At 38.9% G+C, this 24662-nt stretch overlaps 1 protein-coding gene across 1 annotated transcript in view; it reads left to right on the top strand.

Moving 5' to 3' along the window:
* The first annotated feature begins 773 nt into the window (after positions 1 to 773).
* Positions 774 to 24662, top strand: part of LOC108625572 (uncharacterized) — a 77291-nt gene continuing 53402 nt past the window's right edge. Inside the window, exon 1 of the mRNA XM_018025668.2 lies at positions 774 to 2068. Coding sequence (XP_017881157.2) covers positions 1217 to 2068 — 852 coding nt within the window. The 5' untranslated portion in view covers positions 774 to 1216. The remainder of the gene's footprint in view (positions 2069 to 24662) is intronic.

Here is a 24662-nt window from a genome sequence, read left to right as displayed (position 1 = left end):
GGCGACGCCGGGTGATCGCATAATCGAATTCAAACACTTGAACCTAATCAGTCCGCTTTCGAGATATCGGTCAACCCTGAACGTAGAGAATCGGAGTTAGTATGTATGTTACAATGCTGATACGGTATCGCAGGAGCCACCTGGCGCAAAGCAATCGATTTTGTTTTTCATTCACGCGGTTTTAAACGTGCACCCTCGCTCGAGTGTTTCGACCCCACTACCGTGTTATCTCGGAACAGAGACCGAGGCTGGATCGCACCATTAATCGCCTTCCTCTTTAATCCCGAATCGCGTCCGTTCAATTTCAGAGATTGGAGCGTCGAATACGACTTAAACATTTTTGAACTTGATGCGATGGAACATGTGGGCGCTGATACGAGGACAAAGAAAGCCATCGTAAAGCCGAAATGGGCAAGAGGACGGGGTGGGGGTTGGGGGTAGAGATGAACCGAAGGAGAAAAGTGTGTGACTCGGCGCGACGATGCGGCCGGAGATTGTCCGTGGAACAAGAAGAAGGACAGGAATAGGAGAGTGGAAGCAGGGACTGTAGAAGGGGATTGCACAGGAGAAGGACAGAGAGGGGACGTTGCCGGAGACCGTGGGTGAACATTGCGGTCCAGAGGGATGAAAGAGAGGCATTACCGTGGGCGAGGAGAGAGCGGCGATACTGGCGTACGTGGGAACGGGGATGGACGGGGTGGCAGGGACGCGGGTAGGGGTGGATAGTTAGGCGGTGGATGGATAGTCGGGGGTAGTGGGTCGGTTGGTTGGTTTGCGTGGAGGAACTGCGCGGCAGTCGAGGCCGCGAGGCTCAGTGCTAGAGAGCGTGGCGTCGCGATGCGTCGCCTTCCGGTCGCTGCCGCACTTCCTCACGGCTTTTTCCCTCGTCCGAATGTTTTTCTTCGTCGCGTTACTCTCGAGTGACGACGCGTTATCATTTTATTTTCCTGTATCGTTTCACCCGTGTACAGTCACGTTTCTCCTTTCTGTCGATCGTATCACCGCTGGTAATTTTATATGAGTATCGCGAGATCGACCGCGTGTTCGCCGCGAGTGCGGTTTCGCGTGTGTACTGAGTGCGTGTAACCGCGTCACGTCTAGTTCGCCAGTGTGACGAGTGTGGCCGATTCGGCATGAACGCGAGCAGGGTAGTCGCACCGGTCCGAACCATGTGGCGACAGGCACCGTAACGAGCTGACGACGACGACATCCGCCGATGGAGATGGATCCCTATTCGGTTGGTTGGCCACCTCAAGGTCATGGTGCCGGCAGTGCTATCGGAGGGGCCGGCCTCGGTGGTAACGGCGGCAACCCGAACGAAGGTGCGAACACCATACCGCGGTGCTGGAGCAGACCGTGCAGATCGACCGATCCCTCGCCGATGCGACCGATCGAGCACAGCATGCGGTCTACCGAGTCGATGAGGTCGATGGAGTCGATGAGATCGATCGACTCCGTGATACGGCAACCATCGGCCGATCCCATTCGTGGCTCCATGGAGCATCATCCGTCGAGCCGATCGTTGGAGGCGATGAGCAGACCGCTCGACCAACAGATACGCACCGAACAGCCGAGGTCAGCTGTCGATCATCCCGCGACATCTTCCTCGATGTCTTCCACGCCGATGCGAGGCGGCCTCCTCGAGCATCACGCGATGCGAGCAATAGAACATCCTTGCAGGCTGAAGGATCACGCTAGTTACATGCACGATCATCACTTCGGCCGGATGCACGACCACGGTTGCAGGTCGGTGGAGCACGTTTCGCGGATGCTGGAGCATCGACTCCACGAACAACAGCACCCTGGGAGGCCGCCGATGGAACAGACGGGTTGTCGCCCGATTGAACATCCTCCTGTGAGACCGCCGCCAGTCAACTATTCTTGTCGGCCCCTCGATCACGCCCCCGGAAGACCTATACCGATGGACTGTGTCATCTATGGTCCCCATTCTCATCCGCCGCCAAGGTTACCGAGCGAGAGCCCGTTTCGCGTTAACTGCCCTGTGCACAGTCCCTTCCGTTATAGATTCCCGAACGGCGCTTCCGATTACCATTCACAGCACCAGCAGGTAAGATCAAGATCGAATCAATGCGAGACTTCTCTGTTCTTGACTTATCAAATGTGGTGGATTCTAATGCCTTCAATACTCATTTATTCCGTAACACAATTAAGGCTTGTTTCCAATATTAATAAATAGTAACTCAATCATTAGATTGAAAACTACAAGAACTGTTTTCGTGCTCCTCGATTGTCTGATTATTACGGGCAGATAAATTGATTGGTTAAGACTTTGAGAGGGAAATGATTGCAGAGTTGCTTACGTAATGGCTAGGAGAAACAATTGTTAAAGCATCTATAGGGTTTCCAAGTGAGCATTTAATTTCACATCATTGGTCTATGCATATAGGATTCTAAAGAAAATGAGACAATGCTTTTGAACTTATTTATTGAAGACACTCTATGACATTTAAATAGATACATATATTTTTGGGGGATAAATTTACATGTTCAGTCAATGATACTCGAAAAAGTAATTAATAATCGCATTTTTTATTTGCCCTTTGTTCAGTGGAAAATTATTCGTAAAGCATGATATATAACGATATCTGAAACCTAATTATTTCAGGTAACAATTCTTTAGACGTTTAATTAAATTTCTGCCAAATCAAGTGAAACTAGCGCATTGATGAAATGTACATTTGAAATTAATTTAGAATTATATTCTGTAATTAGTCCAACTATGGATCATACATAATATGAATTAACAGTTCACTAATTATTCTGTTCAACAGGAGATTATTCATTGCGAATGCAGAATGTACTGCTTTATTTGATTTCTGCGGATCGTAAATTTCAGCACGTCGTCACAGTAAAAGACCATTTTTAGTGATACGTGAAAATTGCTTCACTACATTCCCCTGTTAACAAACAGTGTGTTTGAAATATCGGTAACGTGTTCATTAAAATTTGCACCAGAGTGTATGAAAATTATATTGAAAAATTACGTACTATTCCTGAGCTCATTACTCTCTTCCAGCTGCGTGAACATGTATAATCTGTCTGTAAAAGATCCTAGTCTACACGACGAAAATGATTCAGACAAAGATTATTATTGCACCTTCAATTGATTGAAAGAAACGACGAATACGAAAGAAAAGAGCTCGTTATTTCAGAGCTCTGTTTGCCAACAATTTGGGGAACAGTACAATTAATCTCATTCAAGTCTCGCGTACACTGGAAACGATGAAATAATTTCTCCGCCATGCCCTTTCTTAAAAGTCTCCTCCTTCATTTTGGTAACAATGAAAATCGTTTTAAGCATGGGGAAAAATTGTACCTGTGAAAGAAAGCAGCGCCGGTGCTCGCGGTCAACAATATCACATTCTGGTCTCTCATAATGAAATAATGCCGCGACGCGACGCGGTGCACCACCGCGCAACCTGAACGTATGGCGTCTTTATGAATTTCAATGTTTAACGCCAGATTCATATTACTCTGGCGTAATTAGTTGCTCCTGTACGCTGCCTTTGAAGCAATTTTTAATTGAGGTTATCAAGGCTCCCGCTGTGCACTTGCGGAATTGCCCATAGTACGTGTCTTCGTTGGAAATAGATCACGATAGATTCTGGGTCACACCACTTTCAAAATTCTAACAGGACTCAATAAATTTTCAAATCGATCTGCGGTAGAATATTTGAAATGATTACTTGATATGGTGTAAAACAACATAGCTACAAAATATTTTTTATAAAAAATGCAATAATTCTGTACTCCTCAGTATTTCCAAGTTTCTCTGATATTCTAGTTTAAACTGATGTATATTATACAAACCGCAGTGCTGCAATTCGGAATATATTAAATATCGTCATAGAAAATGTTATAATAGTGAAACCTTCGATTTATGAATACTAACGTAATTTTACTTGCAATAATAAAACACTATTTGTTAAGGGAGAATATCGTTACGGTAACACGATTATTTGTAAATGCATCTCGCGTGACAACAGGCACAAAGAGGTAGCATGGAACCGCAATATTGTCTACTTACGTGAACAGCTAATTAGTTTAAGGCAGGTTAATTATTCATTCTCCTGACGTCGAAGTGGAAAGCTTTTCTCACGAAAAGTCATTTAAAGTTCGCTTTAGCAAACGACCAGAAACGTGTAAAACGAGTTTGTTCTTATTTCGCAATTATCCACCAGTTTTCAACTTTACAAAGATTTTCTTTGTCTTCGTTCATGCTCTGTTAATTTCATACGAAAAAATTTAAAACGTGTATTTTATATTTTTATATATTTAATTTCGTACGTTTAGTTTATAATACTGTCATACGTGTAATGGTCATGTTGATTTTATTTTGTTAAAGCAGAACAATAAAAGTTCTCAACTTTTGTTTTTGAATTTACTTTTAAGGAACAAAGGTTTTTTGCTTACTCCGATACGTTACCTCTGTCGATTCTGTAGCACTCTATTCCAAGCAGGTACGTTGTCTATCATCGGTTTGCTCCTCCAAATTTGTTTCACTCGTTGTCCTACGTACGTATTTTTCCTGAAAGGAACTTTGCCGTTACCGCGCTGCGTTTTACGAGTCCCCAGACCGTGTTTACGTGCCTGGATTCTAAAAGTACTGTCCGGGAAGAGGTGTGTTCTGATTTCCCGAATTTCACCAGTTTTCAGAGCATCGCTATTGTGATGTAAATTGGTGAATCGTTGGCAGATGAAATAAAATCAACAAATACATCTATCTGGGTTTTTCCAAGTAAATCAAACAGATATTTGATGCGTGGGATGAAATCGGCCAAAAAAATAAGATCTAAAGAGTCTACAAAAATAATTTTTAACTTTTACAACAATACGTGTCAGAAAGTTCGCACGCCTTCCTGTGATGTTACAGTGCGGCGTTCGTCCCGACGCGACACGTCCACTTCAGGATGTAAATTCGTGTGGCTGCGCGCGCGTCACACGCGTGTGACTCGGGATCGATCGATATCGCATCGAACGGCGATTTTAAGCCGGCTGGCCCTCTCCGAAATATGTTTCCCCGCGCTACGCTGTAAAGTGCGATAACATTTCGCGTTCCAATTTCACTGATACGACCGCGCACGCCCCTGTGCCCAATGGTTCCATGCATCACGTCCCGTCATTTCACCGATCTGTATCCATACACCGTCGCCGCGACGAATAGAACACCGATGAGAAGAGTTAATAATGTATAGGAAATGATTGGACGCCACTTGATCACCGGTGTGGCCGTACATAAATGATAAGCTGAAGGGATTAGATTAGCAGTATGAGGGCTAAACTCGAACCTCCCTGGCTTATGTCTCTCTCCAATGTTGACAGCATTTGAACAGTCGTTTTACAAAAGGAAAAATAGATATTCATGATTTATCTTCACTCATCGAGTAGATTCAAACTGCTCTTTCCTGTTATTTTATGTATAGAATGTTCTGTTTGGTTATTATTGAGAGTCTACAAGGAATTCAAAGAGTCACAGCTTTTCCATCGCTTTTATAGATCAGGGTTTACAGAGGAGGAAAAATTGCAATAGCTTGCAAGGTGTTAACGTTAGGATTGGATGTACGGTGTCGTGAAATAGATAGATCGATGTTCTCAGCGAGAATGTAAAGCATCTGACGTGCACGATTTCGTTCTAAGTAACATATCAAGAAAAATGCTTAGTAGATTCTGATATTATCGTTTCTAATAATAAGTAGACTGGGTACTTTATGCATTTGTCAGAAAATTAAATGTGCAGAAATTATGAAGACTCATGCATAAAATATGCGGAATATCCAGAGCTTAGATAATAAAAGATATTTCTATATGAAGTGCATTTTTAAATTCATGCCGTGAATATTTTGTTTAGCATGAGAAATTGCAGTCCAAATAATAAACCAGTTATTAATATAAATAATAAAAAGCGTATTATTTATGAAATGATTAGATGCACGTTGAATTTTTTAATCAGATTACAATTGGAAGGTAGAAGAATACATAATAGGAGCAGTTCAATTACATTTGGCTGATGTATTGGTAACTACTGATTCATCGAAATAATGAGGGTGTTTCAGTGGGCAATGTTTGGTTGCATATCCAATTAATGTACGATAGTCACCGGAGTGTAATTATCTGTAACATGAATACATTGCTCTATTTTGATCGGCCGTGATTCCTTGCTGATTTTATCGTTAATGCGTCTGTGTGCGTACAAAGGAGTAATGATGTGACACCAATAACTGCATCGAGACACCGTTCAGTGTTATGTAGAAGATACTATGATTTTAAAATCTGATCAAGCCCAATCCTCATGTATAAAATCGTTCCATTAAATCCAGCTTACGAGATTTTAATGAAACGTAAAGTAAGATTGTATTAAACGATTGAAGAATAGAAAGATCAATATTAATACAACTCCAATGTATTTGATAATTAATAAGAAGAAAAGTAATTTCAACGATATTAAAGCTTCGAAGTTTAAAATTATTGAAATGTGTGACTGACCAGAAAATGACGATATTAATGAAATGCAGCTGATCAAATTTTAATGAAATATATTATGTGGAACATTTGAAAATTCACAGAAATTAAAGGATGCGTAATAAAATAGATGAGGTATTCAATTTATTGTTACTTGCAATTCAAAAAGTGTTCTTTATTTTGTTTTTAAGAAAAAGATAAATGTTCCCTGATTTTAACATGACTATTTGCAGATAACATTAATCATGTACAAATGTATGTGACAAAAAAGTAATAAAAAAAATTAAAATCCGAACGGTTTTAAATTTTTGGCACACGTGCGGAGTATTGGCAATTAGCGAGGTAAAGAACCCATTACCATTAATTATGGTAGAACAGTGGTAATGGGCAAACTGTAATTTCGAGTTTAACCTTAATTGAAGACATTGCGCTATTCTTGAAATTTTTATTAAACTTATATCCCTATATATAGAAGAAAAATAGAAGCTACCTACTTGAACAAATACATCATATAACATATTAAAATAGAATAATAGGAGACCTGACTTTTATTCAGAGAGAAGAGAAAATATAAAATTTTTTGCGACTATTTGCAGTGGCCTCAATTTACGGATGTTATAGAATAGAAATTTTTTAACGTAACGAATCGGGAAGTTTTTAATTGTTCATTATCTCGCTGTTATTATGCATAGTTTTTCCAGGCTAATTCATTCAACGTACATTACCATAATGCAATTTCATTATAAATTGGAACGAGCCTTCATAGAAATACAGGAATGAGTAATGATTGTTTCAATAGTAAATCATTTATTTATTGTAATTAGCAACAGAATTTAGTTTTACAAATATAATTAATCCGTGAAATTTAAAATGAGCAACTAATTAAGAGGCTGCATCATAATTCATGCAGTGTTTAAAACTATACAGAAGTAAATGTAGAGAGTCACTCTGCTTACGTCAGCGGAGGCAACGAGATTTTTGGACATTTTCATTTAGAAATATGCACGGCAGGCAACGCGTTACAGTGAGTTACATGGCACTTTATTTTGAACCTGTTCTACGTGATCCCGTTAGAAACGGAAGGGTACTTGCATAAATGAAAGCTGCGGAGGAGCATGATATGAAGTCATTGAGACCGAGTAGGCGAAACTATTTCTTCAAAAATTGAGAAAGATGAAGCCATCTATGCTGGTTTACGTTCTGAAACTATCTAACGCTAGACGCAGTTTAATCTTGCTCGTTTGCACTCCGTTGGCCATTTTTTTCGTTCTCTTTTTTTTGTAGATAGGGGGCTAATCGATGACCGACTTCCATGCGAGCATCAGTTTCCGAATATACTTTGTCGGTATTGTAAAAAGCATGCGGCTCGTTATTTGCGTGTCGAGTTGCACGCTTAAACATGCAAATTCGTTTCAATACATCGTTATATTTACATCATTTTTAAAATGTAAGTCTTGCGTAATTAATTAAATATAATTTACACAGTTTACCTACGTAAATTATGTAAAATATTTTATATTGCTTCAATTAATGCGAAATGTAATATTATTGACGATCACAAATTGCTTCTCCGGTTCCTGATTACGTATACATTGGTACATAGTTATTTCACATTCGGTATTCAATCGACGAATTAAAAAGCAGTTCAAACAAGATACGAATGTGAATTATTCCAATTATTATACCAAACAAATCCGTAGAATTGGTTACACAATTCCGTTTTAATCATTTAATTATTTGTAATTTACCGTTTCGTTAAAAACAAGTACTGTTCAGATGTACAAGTAATTGTGAAACGTTATACGGAAGGAGAATGTAAATTTTGCTTCGCGAGTAATTTTGATGAATAAAAAATGTTCAGTGTCCTCGATGGCTTTCTTTATACTTTTCGTTAAGTCGGATTTGTCGAACTCTGACGAAATTACGTAGGATGACAGATCCTTCATTCAATTGCCCGTTTGAGCCGTCATTATCTGTTTCATTTTTCTTTTAGCCACGAGTGTAATGAATGACACCAACGTTTCATTCAACGTGTAATATAGTTCGTACGCCTGTATTATGCGGAGGTTGTTGAGGTAACGACGAAAAGTAAGCGGAGTCATAGAATACGCGTATAAGAATATAGAAAGCAACGACGGGCTTTCTGAATGGGTGACTTTTTATAGCCGAATTATCTCTTTTCACGCGGGGAATCGTGAAATCCGGCGTTCGTGAACTCGAACCTCGCAGTACATGAAGTCATGCAGTTTTTACACAAATATAATCTAGTTGTCGAGCAATTTTCGCAGACATGTCTGCTAAATTTCTTTGTTCATAAATTCACATTTCAATAATTCAGTAATTTAATCGCGTTCCTCTTCTTTCTTCCGTGTTAAGTATTAACGCTGTTTTCGACCACAGATTCCTCCGTACTACAAATTTCTATTTCGTCGGCGAACTTTCGGAATTCAGAATCCGAAGTTCTCTGTTCACAAATTTCCTGTGGCAATCGTGAGTTCGCAACAGACTGCAAACAGGTGCACGGCAAACTTGTTTACAAATGGAATTAGTGTAACGCAGTTGCAATGAGAACACCCCGGTTCACGTAAAATTTTATTACAGTATTGCTACACCTTCTAACGAGATCATTCATCATATGCGCCTAATTGAACTTATATCGATAAAGAATTAAGACAAATGATTACACGTCAATTGACGAGAATTACGTGATGAAAAATTGTTAGTTTAGACGATGTATTTCATTTTGACCTCGATAGACCGTCGTAGACGATATGAAATACGTCTAACTGAGGCATTCAAATGCCTTCCAAGTCACGTACTTACATGTAGCCCGGTGTGCAAGATGGAAGAAGTTAAATTCAGCAATCGAGTGAGGAAATTCTGCGAGGTTGTACAAATAACAACGTTAGCGAGCGACCGGGGATAATGGGTTATGAAACGGTGTTATTACGCTGGTAGGGGGATTACAGCCGCTATATAATCCAGAAATTACTCGCGCCGCGTTGACCTCGATAGCTACGCGACTGATCTTCAATATGTCCCCTTGTGAAACCGTCATTTCGGCTTACTGGCTGTTTAATCTCTTGTCCCTCGGGGTAGAAGTTACCTTCGGCCGAGCTACGGTTACGATGCCACGGTTCCCCGCTGACTTCTTCTCGTTCTCCCTCTCTGATTAATTCGCTAACCTATTTTTCTACAAATGCAATCTCGGACGACGCGAATCCAGGCCAGTATGGACGTTCCTCTTTGCCTCTCTCGATTGATCGGTTAATGCACTTAACCGACTCGACATGTTCACTTTTTCCTTTTACTCTCTCGTTTCGATGATCCAATCGCAATTATAGTACTAGATAGATAGTACTGGATCGCTATAAACGATACAAGTCAGCATGGATTCTGTACTCCATCGACTTATCGGCCATGCTGGAACACCTTACACGTGTCGACACTTTATTGAACTTTTCCACCCAGCGCGTAACCTTTCGCCGACGTAATCTCGTGTTTAACGATCATCGAAGCAATTCCGCTTGGAGACTGCTTATACATATATTTCCCACGCGTTTCGTTTACCTTATTGTGAAGTCAAATCATTTTTGAAATATTTTTTTCGACACGATTGTATATTTATAATGAGATTTTCATTGTATGATGCGACGATGTTGGACCAGTGACCCGGGCAAATAAACTCGTCGCGAAGTTCGAGTGGCGAGTTCTAATGATTCATTCTCTATCAGTTCTCTCGCTTACCCGGTTAGCGTGCACTGCGCCAGCCGTGATCGCCAATTTCCAGAAACCTGTCTACGAGGTCAGCAATTAAGCATTTCCCGTCGTCCATCGTTTTCCCTCGAGGACTAATTATTGTCCAAACGGAGCTAACTGTTTCCATAAACGCCACTCGATGATCTATCGTACTGCAGTAATCCGTTACCCGTTGATGTCCGTTGATCTAACAATCGAAAGTGCGAATATTCCCATACGCAGTGCATCATGCAATTAATTAGATTACTGTGCGCGTGGCATTGACGAATCAGACTTCATTTTTATTTGTAATAACGTAGGAAACACCCGCTCAACTATGTAGTCAGTCGAGAGTTTCGGTTTTAAAACGGAGGTACTGCGCGACAGCTGGTCTGCAGGCTTCCAACGACGCAACGTCCTGCGGAAATCTGCGTATAATCGAGGAAAGGATATAGCAACGCTCGTAAAATAGTAAAGTTGCTGTCCCTCACACTTTTAACAAAAAAGGTTAAGGTGACCGTAAATCAAAAATGTATTTTTCAGCTTTTCATTGGTACTTAAGATCTCAAGTACCAGAACTATCATTCATACAAAATTAGTACATAAGAACAACTTTTGATTCTCCGATTTCTATTCGTATACTTCGTAGAATGGGTTCTGAGATTTGGAACTTCAAGCATAACTGGACAGTTAAATTTCTGTTTTACAAGAATTGTTTCTTCACTTGACTGTACCAGTGGTTCCCGGAAAGTATTTTTATTATTCGATAATTCAGTTTTAAGGAAGTAAGGAAAAAGTGTGACAGTATCACAGTTTGTCATGTCAGTTAGTCAGTAGTAGTCCATTACATTAATTAAATATATTCTATTTTGGAAACAGTTACCTGTTTAAGATGGCATAAACCCCTCCAATCCTATAGTAATAGCTTGAAATACTATTTTTATTCTCACTAAAATCCTGATGTGTAACCGATGCCGTACGATTAACAGTGACAGTAGCCATTAGACTTCTTGAAAGCAAAACGGGAAGAGACGTCGCATGTTTCAGATCGGTCGCGAATCGACGACTTACATTTCTATAATCGATACGCGACATCCCCGAGTGCGGTTTCACTTTGGCCATTTCCGTTTCCCCGTTAGAAAATAGCGAGCGAAAAACCGTGCCGATTATCGCTTCCACGAGTGGTTCGATACGTAGTAAGAAGCACTCGGATAAACCTCTGATGGATAATGTAATGGACACGAAATTGTCAAGAATATTTCAATAATGGAGATACGAGATTTTTAAAGCATGCAAGAAACGATTAAGTTTACCAGAATGCTCGCAAGTTTTTTATGCAATTCAAGTTAATCTTTTCAGATACGATTCATCTGCAGCGCAAGTTGCAACACGAATAACGTTAAACAGAAGGGAGTAACTGTTCCCGTTGTTAATACCATAAAGCTACTTTTTAACGCCCTCTTTAAGCACGGTAATACTTGCAACGTTATCTACCTTACGTTTCTGATAAAACGGGCCGCGTTTAATGTTTCGTCCAACCGAGTTGCATTTAACTCGACTATCGTAAACGTAAAAGCAAGGGTAAGTGTCGCATTTTTGACACAGAAACTCAACCGACCATGCGACTCTCCGATTGTCCGCGGTTCTTTCTAATTTCGAGCCGAAAGTTTGCTCTTTTCCGCGGAATTCTACGCGAAATGCCAAACAAGAAAAAATGCCTAAATTAGAATATCCGGCATATTTGCACCTCGCGAGAGGAGCGACGGAATTTCGAGTTCCCTCTGACCGGAACATCGTCCTCGTTTATTATAACTCCCAGCTGCCTAGTTATTGAAATAATCTAATTATTCGCTTTTTCCTTTGACCCTTGTTATAATAAAATGATCGATTCATAAAATTAAACCAAGAATTTCAAAATAATTTAATATACGATAAATATTGTCATAATATCAGACAGGAGATACAGTTTAAAACAATCGGAAACATATCCTAATTTAACAGAGATATTCCAGACTCTTAGGCGTCCCCATCCTTATTCATATTCTCGTACTAAATAGAACAATCCGAGCAACTGCAGAATTCAAGTAGCGCAAGCAGAGTGATCATTATTTAAAACACGAAGCTTGTTGGGTTACTAGCTCCGGTCAGCCTCAATAGAATACATTAGCGTTATGCAAAGCGGAAGAGATTTTCACGGAACCGCTTCACGATGCGATGGCTCGTCATGTATCACGCTTCGTGTAATCTCACCGCGTGCCGCTATTTCCCTCTATATTCCCCCTTCGCTCCTACTTTTTAACTACAGCCTGCCCCACAAGAGCGTCTCTTGAAAAATTGATCCTTTCATGTGAAATTCCCTTTGGACAGAATAAATCGTATAAAATATTCGAGTGTTTCTCGGTTTAATTAATCTTTTCATTTTCCATTTGATTCAATGAGATTAAATTACATTCTGTCAGAATAGAATGTAAAAGATAATGAAAATACGAAATGTAAGAATGCGTTCAATTTATTCCTTCAAAGCTTTTTAACAGATAATCCGGCAATTGCACTGGGGCGTTGTTGTAGGACAAACTGTAGACCGTAGAGTGTGTACGCTCTCGTAGAGTCATCCAGCGCTGCGAGAAGCTTCCGCTGCCGTGGCCAAGACCACAGAGAAGCGTTTCCTTCCTTTTCACCGTCGCGGTTCGCGGCTGTTCCACAATCTCGGGCACGATAAGTGGGTGGCTCGTTACTTTTTGATCAATATTTAACGGCCACGCGTCGGCTGGAATTGCGTCGCTCTCGGTTTCTTGACCTCTAACGATCCCCCGTTGAATTCGAGTCCTAAATAGTCAGCCCCGAAACCGTTCCAGTGGAAGAGATAGCTCGCTGATTTTCATGAAAGTTAAGTGTGACATAATAGAAGGAATGTTTCACTTTCATATCCACGGTGATGGGGTCCTCGAGATTGACATTAGAAAACTATTTAAGGTTTTTAAAGAGAACATACTCATGTCTGTGTATATCAATTTCGTGTATTTATTGCAACGCTTTGTATAAATAACAAAGTTGGTCATTCTTTTCTTAAATGATTTGATTTCTTGAAGATAAATAGTCTTGTCCATTGTACGATCGCAGAGTACGTCTTATTTTGAAGAACTTTCGAAGTCTTCAGTTAAAGTGCGAATTAAAAGCGTTCGTATCACGTTTTCACCAGCGACTTTTAAAAGTTGCTGGAAAGAACTTCAGAAGTAGAGCACGCGAAGCACGTGTAGATGACAGTTGCATCTTACGAATTGTTTTTTAATTAATAAATCTTTCCGAATAATGAAACAAGCTACTGTAGCTTTTCAAACTTTTAAATTATTACTTCTATTTCAATCTCATACTTGATAACGGATGGAGCAAAATATAAATCACTTCCATATGTTTTTGTTCGTGTTGCGTTATTTGAAGAGTCTGTAGAAAGATTGAAGAAGACTTTTATGGGAAATAATTATGAATGTAATATTATTTCTATTGTACGACTCCAATATCCTTCTGGTTACAAAATTTTGTGAAAGGGGAAAGAATTTAAGTTAGTTCTAAAATGTTTTAGAAAGTATTCACAAATTTTAAGGACAATAGTGGACAGCAATTAGTGTGCTGAGTGTCGCAGTACAATTTGATCTTCCGCTAAAGCGACGCATTGTTGGTTGGGACGAGTTAGCGACATCAGACAGAAGAGAAATTAAGATACGACGTAATTGGGAATTGATTGAACAGACAATAGGTACTCCGACGAGTAATATTTGCGCGTATCAGGTCGAATCGAACTACATCGAATAAAATTCGAATTCGCGAAATTGTGTATCCATGTTCGGGTTGCCATTCTGTCTGGTACATACGTGTAAAACTATCGGAAACGAGATATGCATATGTATACGAGATACGAACTTTACAATGCGTCTCGATACGGTTATTACATACGAACCCGAACCTCGTGGTTTCATTTGATAAATTGAAAGGAGACATCATTTCACGCGAGGAGACTAACTTGGTGCGCAAATTAATTGAGCACTGTCTAAGCATCTGCATTGTTTAAAATCTTCGTATTTTAATTCTTGCTTTCATATAGTTATTGTTTCATCTATTGTACAGCTTGGGACAATAATTCCTGGCTAGTTCCCGCTTGTATCAGTGTGCTTTAGGAGGACAAGATTAAAAAACAATAATGGATTTATGTCTTTTTTATCAATGTTGGACCTGACGTTAATGCTGATAGATTTTATAATTTTAATTTATAATTTTAACGTTTTAAAATGAAAACAATTTTAACGAGGAAATTGCATAAGACCTTTTTTGTATTTGACAACTACGTGTACAATGTATATTTGTGTACGTCAGCGCTATTGAATCTTTTGTAACAGTTTCCAATTTCCTTATCAATGCTGTCAATCTCAGTATAATATTCAAACGGGTTAACGTACGGGTTTGTCCCTTTTTTCCTTTTTTTCTTTTATAAATCAATAATGCATGAACCACGAACAGTATGCACGACGGTTTTCAATCAGAGTGACCTACATGTACAACAGAAAAGTTGTTCCATTAATTTCTGGTATGATCCTGTTCATCGATCGTTCATATCCAATTTTCCCAAGATGTCAAATTTGATAATTTCGTAGACATCGAATATCATAAATGGTGATCTAATATGCGATAAAACTTGCCACTGAAAAATAGCAACGATACCAATTTATTTGACGATTATAATTTATTTCAACGCGACACAATACATCGATTTAACGATATTGCAATTCTACGTGATAGAAATTCACTTTAATGCATTATACTAATACATTGCAAAAATTCATGTTACAACAACTATAGTTTAATAATTCTGACCAGAGTCATGAACTTTATATCCATCAATATCAATTTGTTTCCGACGTACATTTTTCACTGGCAATAGATCAAATTGTTTATCGTTTCACGATCATTAAACGCGTTTCCGGTCAACGCAGGTCGCGATCTTTTATCCTCCGACCAAATCGCAAATCGATACGGAAGACAACGTTGAAGAGACGCGAGGCGTATGAACGGTTCTCGATATCGAATATGGATTATGCACGCGGCCGCTACAATGTTCCTGCACGAGTCTAAGTCGCATTGACCCATGATAAGCGCTTGAATATTTTGCAGCCACGAACAGTGCAATACCTCGTTATTAATGCCTTGCATGTACATACGAAGTATTGAGTACATACATTCTGCAAAGATGAACTTCATTGAATATTACTAATATCTTCCATGAGTACAATGGGGATTATCCCTAATGCCCATATATTTGTTCACATGAATTTCTGAATTTTATTCGTATAGATGCACACAAAAATTTAAAAATGTGTGGAAAATTTGTGGTAAACAGGTTCTGTACAACTTTTTCGTTTCTCTATCCTAGGGGATAAATAATATAAGGTTCCTCCATGATATATCTGATGCAGTAATGGAATAAACCAGATGGCAATAAACAATTACTATAGAGAAATAGTAAATAGGAATGCTAATGATAAGTAAGCACGTTAAACATTAGGGAAATAAATACTTGCACGTGTTCACAAACAAAATAGGAACAGGATGATAGACTTATAAATGGAAACTTGTTCTACCTTTTGAATATTAGTATATCTTAAATGTTTTTCATTTCTTACATTGCATTAGAATCTGTAAATGTTTAGGTATTTGAGGTACGGGTATTAGACCGAAAGTCGTTAGCATTGACTATAAACTGCAAAATACTTAATAGCTCGTTGCGGGATAAATAATGGGCAGTTAGGATATTCTTGTGTATTTTATGCGGAAGGAAATCTGATGATATACATCCCTCATTAAAGTAGCATTAAAATGGAAATAAAAACTTTGGCTGAGTATTTCTCCTTTTTACTTAAATAAGAAAGTTACTTCTCCTCTGCTCTGGATTTTCATTTAATATATTTCATTGAAACTGCGTGTGATGTATATCTACTGCTTGGATTTATGATACCAATTTTTTGTTGAGCATTAGTTTATAATTTCTCTGTCATCTTATTATAACTTTGTTTACTTTATTATACTTGTTTTACCATGTCTAAGGAATGATGGTATGAAACTCAATGCAATCGATATAAAAAAATATTGAATTAGTCGAGTATAAACGTTCTGAGAAAAGGATGAAAGCATCTTTATCGGGAGGGTACGAAAGAATTTAATTTCACTGGCCTTTCAATTAGCTCAGCAATTTCGCGCTGAATTAAGCATTGACTTTTTCGAGTTGAATGGACGTACGTATACCCTACACGTGCTTCTTCAAAAATTTGATCATTCGCCAGTAACTCGGAACTAAACTGTAGAAATTGGCGAACTTTGTGCTAATTAGAACACGCTGGATAAAGCCGGATCGGAGAGGTCGATTGAAGTTAAATCCAGGGTCGTTCACGCGATTCTTCCATCTCTTAATCATTTGAAAATCTATCAGTGACCGTACGATATTACATTTTTAGCACGTGTCAAATTGCTATAGAATTAAATGAGAAGTTGACTATTTTAATACACAGATTAAAATTCAATCTTTTTTTTCATTTATTGGTTGATGATTTTCAGTCAAAATTATACTTTTTTGAAATAGTATAGTTTATTTTGAACAAGGTATAATAATTTAATGTACCTATTGAGATGTACTAATTAATTTCTTTTAACGAGGACTGACGGGCTGTAGCTTTGCTGCATTTAGAGCATATTTGAAAATCATGAAAAAACACATCAAAGGGAACGAAAGTCGGACGGAAGAAAGAGGGAAAAAAGGTTCAATGTGAAGGCACGCCTTAAAGCAATTCGAGAAAACGTCAAAAGAAAATGGGTGATACTTGAATTTATCGCTTTAAGGCTGCGGGTTTCATTTCTCCACTGGTATACCACTTGAAGCTACTCACGTTTGCGTTTATTAAAAATCGGACGTCCCATGATAGCGCATTGAACATGGAACGTGACTCGCGAGGAGCAAGTGGCACTCTTTGTAAAATGTTGAACGCGAAATACTTTTTTATGCCATTTCACTATCCATTCATATTTCTCAATTTACATCTCATTCGTTTTTCAAACATAGTTTTAGTTACTTGGCAGAGAATCTAATATTTGTTGCTAGATAGTTTTTTCGGTATAACTGTAACGTGAGGTTTTTCATCGTCGACGTGGCTATTGTACGAAATATAAAATACGTCACAAGGTATTCAGTTTTTGCAGGATCCTCACAGATGTATCTGGAAAAAGTATGCAAATTCAATTTTGAAAAAAAAGGGTAATATCACGTTGCAAGATGGTGGAGCTCGTAAAATAGTCTTTTATCATCTTTTTCTACTATCATTCGATATATTTATTCTCGGGTTTGTTTATCCTGTGTACTCAAACGCAATGCAACTGTACCAGCACTCCAAGTACGTCCAAATCCTATAACAGTCTGAAGAGACTATCTAATTAGCAGAACTCCGTGTCGCCAGCTTAATTAGAGCACAATTATTTACTTACCAAAGTAGCGACACGTCGATAACGATGCTTCCTCAACTTCGCTCGATTGAAAGCTCGTTCCTAGTAAGACTACCGGAGAACGTTTTGGCGGTGCATGTCGGTAGAGACCTCTCTATCGACAGAAAATCGTTAACAACGGTTAACTCACCCGCGAAGCGTTGGTATTTCAGACAGCGTCAAGGTATTTATTGTTCGGAATTCGGAAAGTTTCGCGGAGTACGTCATCGGCACGCATTACTCTAGATCTGTCAAGAAGTTCGCTAAATACGAAGCGACGAAACCTCGCATCGCGTAATGCACTCCGACACTCTGCGTTTTAGGAATTATTTTAGCGTTCCCTTTTATAGGTCAATTATGTTGCATCAGTCATGTGAGTTCATGGCACGTATTCTCATAGCAGGTATTATCAGCTGTATTAAAGATAGTGTTAAACTAGAATTACAAAATATTATTTATAAAATTATAAAATCATAGCATATCTATAGTTAACTCATTTTGGCTCCTTGCACGCGATGTGTACTTGTCTACGATTATGTGTAGTTAAATGTACGTAGTTCCGTCAATAATAACTACGTCACTAAATCTAATCAACGTAACTTATGTACATGTACACGTCGTGCGTAGGTGTAGATAAATGGTTTCGTCCACTGCTCGCCCAAAGCGATTCGTCTGCATTTAGGGATGATGCACTATCTATAGCTGATCCAACATTTCTCAAACTGTCTAACGACAGTGCGGTTCCCTCGAGGCGATTTATCATGCTGTTCGCAAGAAGAGATAAAAGAATTGGTACTTCAATTTTATCGAGTGATCGCGTCTATATTATATTTCCCAGGTTTACGTTAGATTTCCTAGTGATCGATGTACATCACGGTTTTATACGTGAAACTGTCTGTAAAAATTATTAGAAAACTGTAAAAAGATTTATATATTTGTTATTTATGTGTTCGGTTTTATCAGCTACCGCAGTTCGTCAGGCAAATATTAAATGTAGATAAGCGAGTATTGATAAGGGAACGGTTGAGAGGAAAACGTCCTGACAGTTTTCCCGCATTCCGGTTTCATTCGGTCGGAAACCGGATAGACTGGGTTAGTTGATTAGGACGGGTCGAGGCTCTTTAATCAAGGAATCCATTGATGTGTTCCTAGGTTCCTGTAATTCTAGACGTTCCTACGTAGTTTATCTTAGAACGAAGATTTCCACCTATTTTATTAGATTTTACTTCATTTAATAAAAAGAGCATCTGGCTTGTTTAATACAAAACATTATTTAAAATCAATGTATTACTATCTTATGTGAAATTTAAGAACGTAAGAAAATAAAAATAATTTTATTCATGATATTATAACAGTGACAATGCATTTACTGAATTATTTGAAACTGTTATTCCATTTTAAGTGAAATGTGGTTAGAATTTGTTATGGGACGACTGCATCAAAACATTCCAGCAGCCTAAACTCGGCTCATAACGCGACCTAGTCTAAACGTAACGTGTTTTGCGGTCGCACTTTTGTTATTTATGCAACCTGCAGGGCTCATTATGCAGCCCGGTGGCAAATGTATTCATGAACGGGACGCGTGGTATTAAGGTATCTGCGGCGGCGCGGCTGGCGCAAGTACCGCGTCGCGGCGAAGCCTCGTCCACGAAAATCGTATGCGTCGTAACGTATCGCGGTTGTCAGTCATATTAATAGGACGGTTAATGAAGCCGGCCGTGAACGGCCTGATTGAACCACGTATGCTAAGTAATGCCACGTTCGAAGCTTGAAACAGCCGGCGAAGTTGTATGTCGCGTCATCCGATTTCAAACGCATAATAAATTCCTGTTTAAATCTGAACCCTCGTCGGCACTAAACTACGGAGCAAATTATGCCGAAATATCATTGTGTTCGCTTGTATCAGGTGGTTATCTTAATATGGAATTCTGTAAACGATGGAATAATTCCGATGAAATTAGTTGCATATTACGATGCTCCATTTAATTAGGAATCCTTGTTAAGTACGACCTGAGGCGATAATATTACCTAGGGAGACAATTTAATTAATCTGGTTTCATGTCACTGTTAAATTCTTGAATTTTGATCTTACGAGACTAGCTTAATCGCACCGTAGGTAGACTTCCTAATTAAAAGAGTCGCACCGGTGTTTCTGCGGCGGCCTACGCGTTGTCTTTGAAACGAACCGGGACCCATTGGTTACGTAACTCGTCATAAATGGAACATTTGAATTGAAACGGAATCGATGCCGTATCATCCGCCGCGTACACGTGATCCTTTATAAAATAATCCAGCTCCACTGGTTCCAAATATTTCAATATTTGCGAAACTTTCATGAAACAATAAAAATAGACCGAAAATCCGGTGGAAGTTACACGTGCGGAACACAATACATTGTTTTAAAATAAACTCTACTGTAGAAGTATATGTTCCTGAAAAAAATGTTAGCTATGAAATTTTTCCCGTAATCTTTCTATTGAAACAGCATTTGGAAATTAAGGATTTTTCTCAGAAAAGGTCTTGCAGGTCTACGGTATTTATTGTGCACGGACCTTCGGCTCGGAACTTAAAAGGAAATTAGGAGAAACTCCCTCTTTGTCTACCTGGACTTCGACAATAATCCGTATACTTAGAAAACAAGCTTGCTTCCTAAGTACGTAAGCAGGGTGCTTTTGTCCTGAACATAAAACACACATGTATCGTGTAAACTCTTATTTTCAAAGGTATCACGACTCTAAACAGATTTACGTAACGCGACATTAGAGGAATCTCGGAACGTCAGTTATACGAGAGTTCCCTGTTCCCTTTCATGCGCGTCGCTCTATCTATAATTCTAGGATCTTGTTGGTATTGCGCAACGTTCCTGGAGGAGAGCGAATTCGAAACGAATTCAAGTCCCTTGAGTGAAGAGAGAGAGAGAAAGCTCAGATGTTTCAATGAAAATGTAATCTGTGGCGGAGATGTATGTATCAAATGGAATGTTTTCTCGCCTGCAACTTCCAACGCGATATTTGGAATTGACTGTTCAGTGAGTGTCGCGTTGTATTAAAGCGTCGTCGTTATACAAAATTCACAGAATTCCGTTCGCTCTTTTGTCATATAAAGTGTTCGCTGTTCGATCAAACAGACGTAAAGGTATCGTGAGGCTTTGTAAATAAAAATCTTTCTGTCTTTCGTATAATTCCAATCGGAGGAAGTAATGTAATATGGTTTCTACATTTTCTTATGGTAATTTTACTGAAATTTCTTATGAAAGCTATTTCATAAGTTTTGATGCAATTATGTTATCGAATTCTCTTATGAGGTGCTCTTCAAAGAAGATTCTATTACCCATCGGAGGCGAAGTTGATGCGAATTAATCGTTACGTGCACGCGCACGTTATATTACAGGCAGCTCGTCATGCAAAGTTCACGCGTTCAACCGTGTATACCCAGGGTGCAAGTATTTGGCGAAGATCCAACTGTGTTTCACCGTTAAATGCCTTTAATGACGCGTATGCAGCGGATACGTCACGCGTTCCAAACGTTTCCATCGCGCGATTCTATCCGTAGCTCTTTCTGTTGTTGTTCAACGGCGGGTGCTCGCGGGCGGGGTCCGCGTTATATATGTATGTATAACGTATCGACTTATTCGGATCGGCCGGTACGTTTGGAATCTGATGAATATAGCATAGCCGCTTGTTAATTTATTTCATTGTACGTTTCGCAGAATTGCATAACGAAAAAGAAGGAAACAGGGTAGTATCGAGAAAATGCGAATCTCTCGAATTATTTCAAAATACTGAAATGAGGTCACTTCATTTTTTGTAGCCATTTGAAATGATTTATCCTAAAAATGTTTTAGAAGAATTGTTCTGATTTTGTTGTTGTCAGGTATTTCAATACTTTTGTAGCATTTTACGAGCGTTGAAATTCTCTCATGAGTCAGCGTAGGAGTACGACTTTCGGAGTCCACGAATGTGGCGGATGAATTGGGGATCGGACGACAAGGGAAGAAATGGCCTGGGAGGGATAAATGTGAGTCGGCTATTGCGAGGGCTTAGGCCCTAGCTGTGACCCAATATGTATGTCTCCATAATCTCTCGACTTAGTGGGAAAGACAGGGAGAAGGTAACAGTCGATATTAGTAACAGTCCCCGGGATGGCAACTTCTGAGCCATTGCACTCCACGTTGCTATCTGCTGATGGAATCAAATCGAGAAGTCGTCAGCAGTACTAATTCATTCTATAAGTGTACAAAATAATTGAACACATGGGTACGAACTGAAAGGAATGAAGACTGAATTGCTATTTTGAAACAGCAGGTGAAATTAATTAAACTGATTTGCATCGCCTGCATATTTATGGAAAATTGCTGTTCACACTTGAGCCATCAGAATCCGTGGCTCATTAGGAAACGTCAACAAACTCTGGAACAGATCGTACCCAGGAACATCGATTAACTTGATCGGCGGGCTCGTGATTCTCCTTTAGTTTGACGAACTTGCGTGATACTTGCCGTTGGGACAGAATGGGAACCAACTCGTAGAAACTAGAATCTTACAATGGCCAACATGGCGGCTCGCGTTTAGCGAGCGTCAAACATTCTCTAACTCGGGCGAAGTTTACAGTTGGAACTGTCACCCGGGGTAATTTCTTACTCCCCTGATTTTCGGGACCGATGCTTATCGCGAGCTACGGCCTCCCTGTTAGAGAATTTCTGTGCCAGATGTACTCGACAGAAATAGAAGATATTAGAATTTTATTTATAAAAATCATTTTAATCATGACTTTAGAAGCTACACAATTAACAATTAAATTAAATGTAATCAGAAGTAATATAAAATATGTGTCTAAATAAGAGACTGGGGAATACATGGTATTCACAATTTCTACTAAAGCTATTGCTCTTTTACGGCGCGAATAAAGAACGCAGCAGTAAATTCATATTAATTGTGATTTAACTTTTATTGCAATGAAGCAGGAAGTGTAATTAGAATATCAAATCTCCCTGCTTTATGTTCATACAACCTGGTCGTCGTGATTAACATACAACGTGGATTATTATCATGCTCGGAACTTTATTATTAATACGAACAATATAAATTCTACACAATTACAAATATAATGTGAGTTCATTTGAGATATTTGAATTGTACGCAGCCATTCGAATTATCATAATTGTATGTGGATTCAAATTACAAATACTTTAAAACGTATAGAGCCTGGGATACGTATTAATTTTTTAGCAAATTTCATATTTATTTGTGTTCAAATTTTAACAGTTGATCTTCCAGTTTGCATAATTTATTTAAGACACAAAGTAATCTTTTATGTCTGCGTCTATAATTTCTTCAATGTATTAAATGTTCAACGTTACGATTGTTGCAAGGAACATTTTCTGGAGTAACGAAGGGACTGTCCGTGGGAATACTGATCGGAACACTTGAGGAACTAGAAACTAAACTTGCTCATTAAATCGGGTCGCAGTAATCTTTATGTGACTAATCTTGGATAAGAGCCTGACCCTGTGTATCGGTTAAGTGACCGTCCAGCTCGGCACATCGACCCTTTCGATCAGGTTTGCGGTCGCTGTAACATTGTTTGCAGATGGTCGGACTATCGGCCAGACCGCCAAACTCGTTGCGGCCATGCAGGAAGCTTCACCTGCTCTGTACGCACGTCACGACCATGAAATGATTTAATTCATTATACCATCAGGTAGCCAGTGTAACGCCTGCTGATTGGAATATCAAACGTCGACATCGTGTTTAAAAGATTTACCAAACCTTAATTTTGTACTCTAATTCAGTTTGCGATGGGATTTAAATAGAAGTTCAATAAGGACATAGTCTATTTCAAAGGAATTGCTCCACTCAATCATAACTCGATCTATGAACGAATGGAACTTTTAGCTCGCATCCAATTTCTACTCTCGTAGTTTCTCGATTTCAAATTAGTCGCTGGTGATTAAAATGAATTTCATAGAGGGTAACGCGCGGTGGTTGCGAATGGTATATAAATGTAAATTCACTTCGTAAATTTTCGCGATATTTTCTGAAATGACTTCCTTGTCGCGGCATACTATGTATCTGTTTATCTCCACAGCATCCCTATCATTTTTCATAGAGCAAAGGGGTGTTCGCATTTACATTTACCTCGCTACTTCTCCACGCGTTCTTCTGTTTTTCAAAATGCGGATAGTTCAAAAAACTTGTTTGACGTTACATATCGTACTGTGTTATCAAATATGTAAAGAGGGATATTCGTATAATATAAAAAGTGTTTGATCTGACTAAGCAGTATCTTTATTTTCCATTTACTATCGTTTTTTTATTGCTTCATTTGCGTCTAAACGTGGGGTATATTTGAAGTAAAATCTTCTTCCACGTATAATCTCGATAATCACCTACTTTCTACAACATCGTGGATAACCAACGGATTAAAATAGATTCGTCTCGTACCTGTTAATTATTTGAAAGTTTTACTTGGAAACTGCAAAATGAAGTTTGCTACGTTATCTTGAATTTGCTACGATCTACCTGAACACCGTGTCTACAATGTTGTCGAAGTTGCTAACATTATGTTTATCGTATCACTATTAATTTCCCTTGACCTAAGACCTAAGGGAATATTATAGAACGTCGTTAATGCTGTAAGAAGATCTTCATAATCTTCCAGTAATAACGAGAAAACCGATCTTACAGAGTTCGTGATTTCATAGAACATTGGCGGAGAATTCTGTAATAATTCTTTTCAAAGTTTCCAAGAGTCCTAAACGTGGATTATCTTCAATGAAGGGTAACTGTTTTATCCTTTTATTAAGTCCACAACATTATAAAAATCGTAATTGACACGCGGTCGAGGATCGTACTCGTGAAATCAGCAACGTAACTCGCGGTGCATGTCAAAGGACGAATTTGGAGCGGGGACAGAGTAACGACTGC

Source organism: Ceratina calcarata, unplaced genomic scaffold (genome assembly GCF_001652005.2).
Source record: "Ceratina calcarata isolate Rehan_Ccalc_2016 unplaced genomic scaffold, ASM165200v1 scaffold368.2, whole genome shotgun sequence".
Lineage (NCBI taxonomy): Eukaryota > Metazoa > Arthropoda > Insecta > Hymenoptera > Apidae > Ceratina > Ceratina calcarata.
Note: the sequence above shows the minus strand (reverse complement) of the source record. Positions and strands in the feature narration are given on the sequence as shown.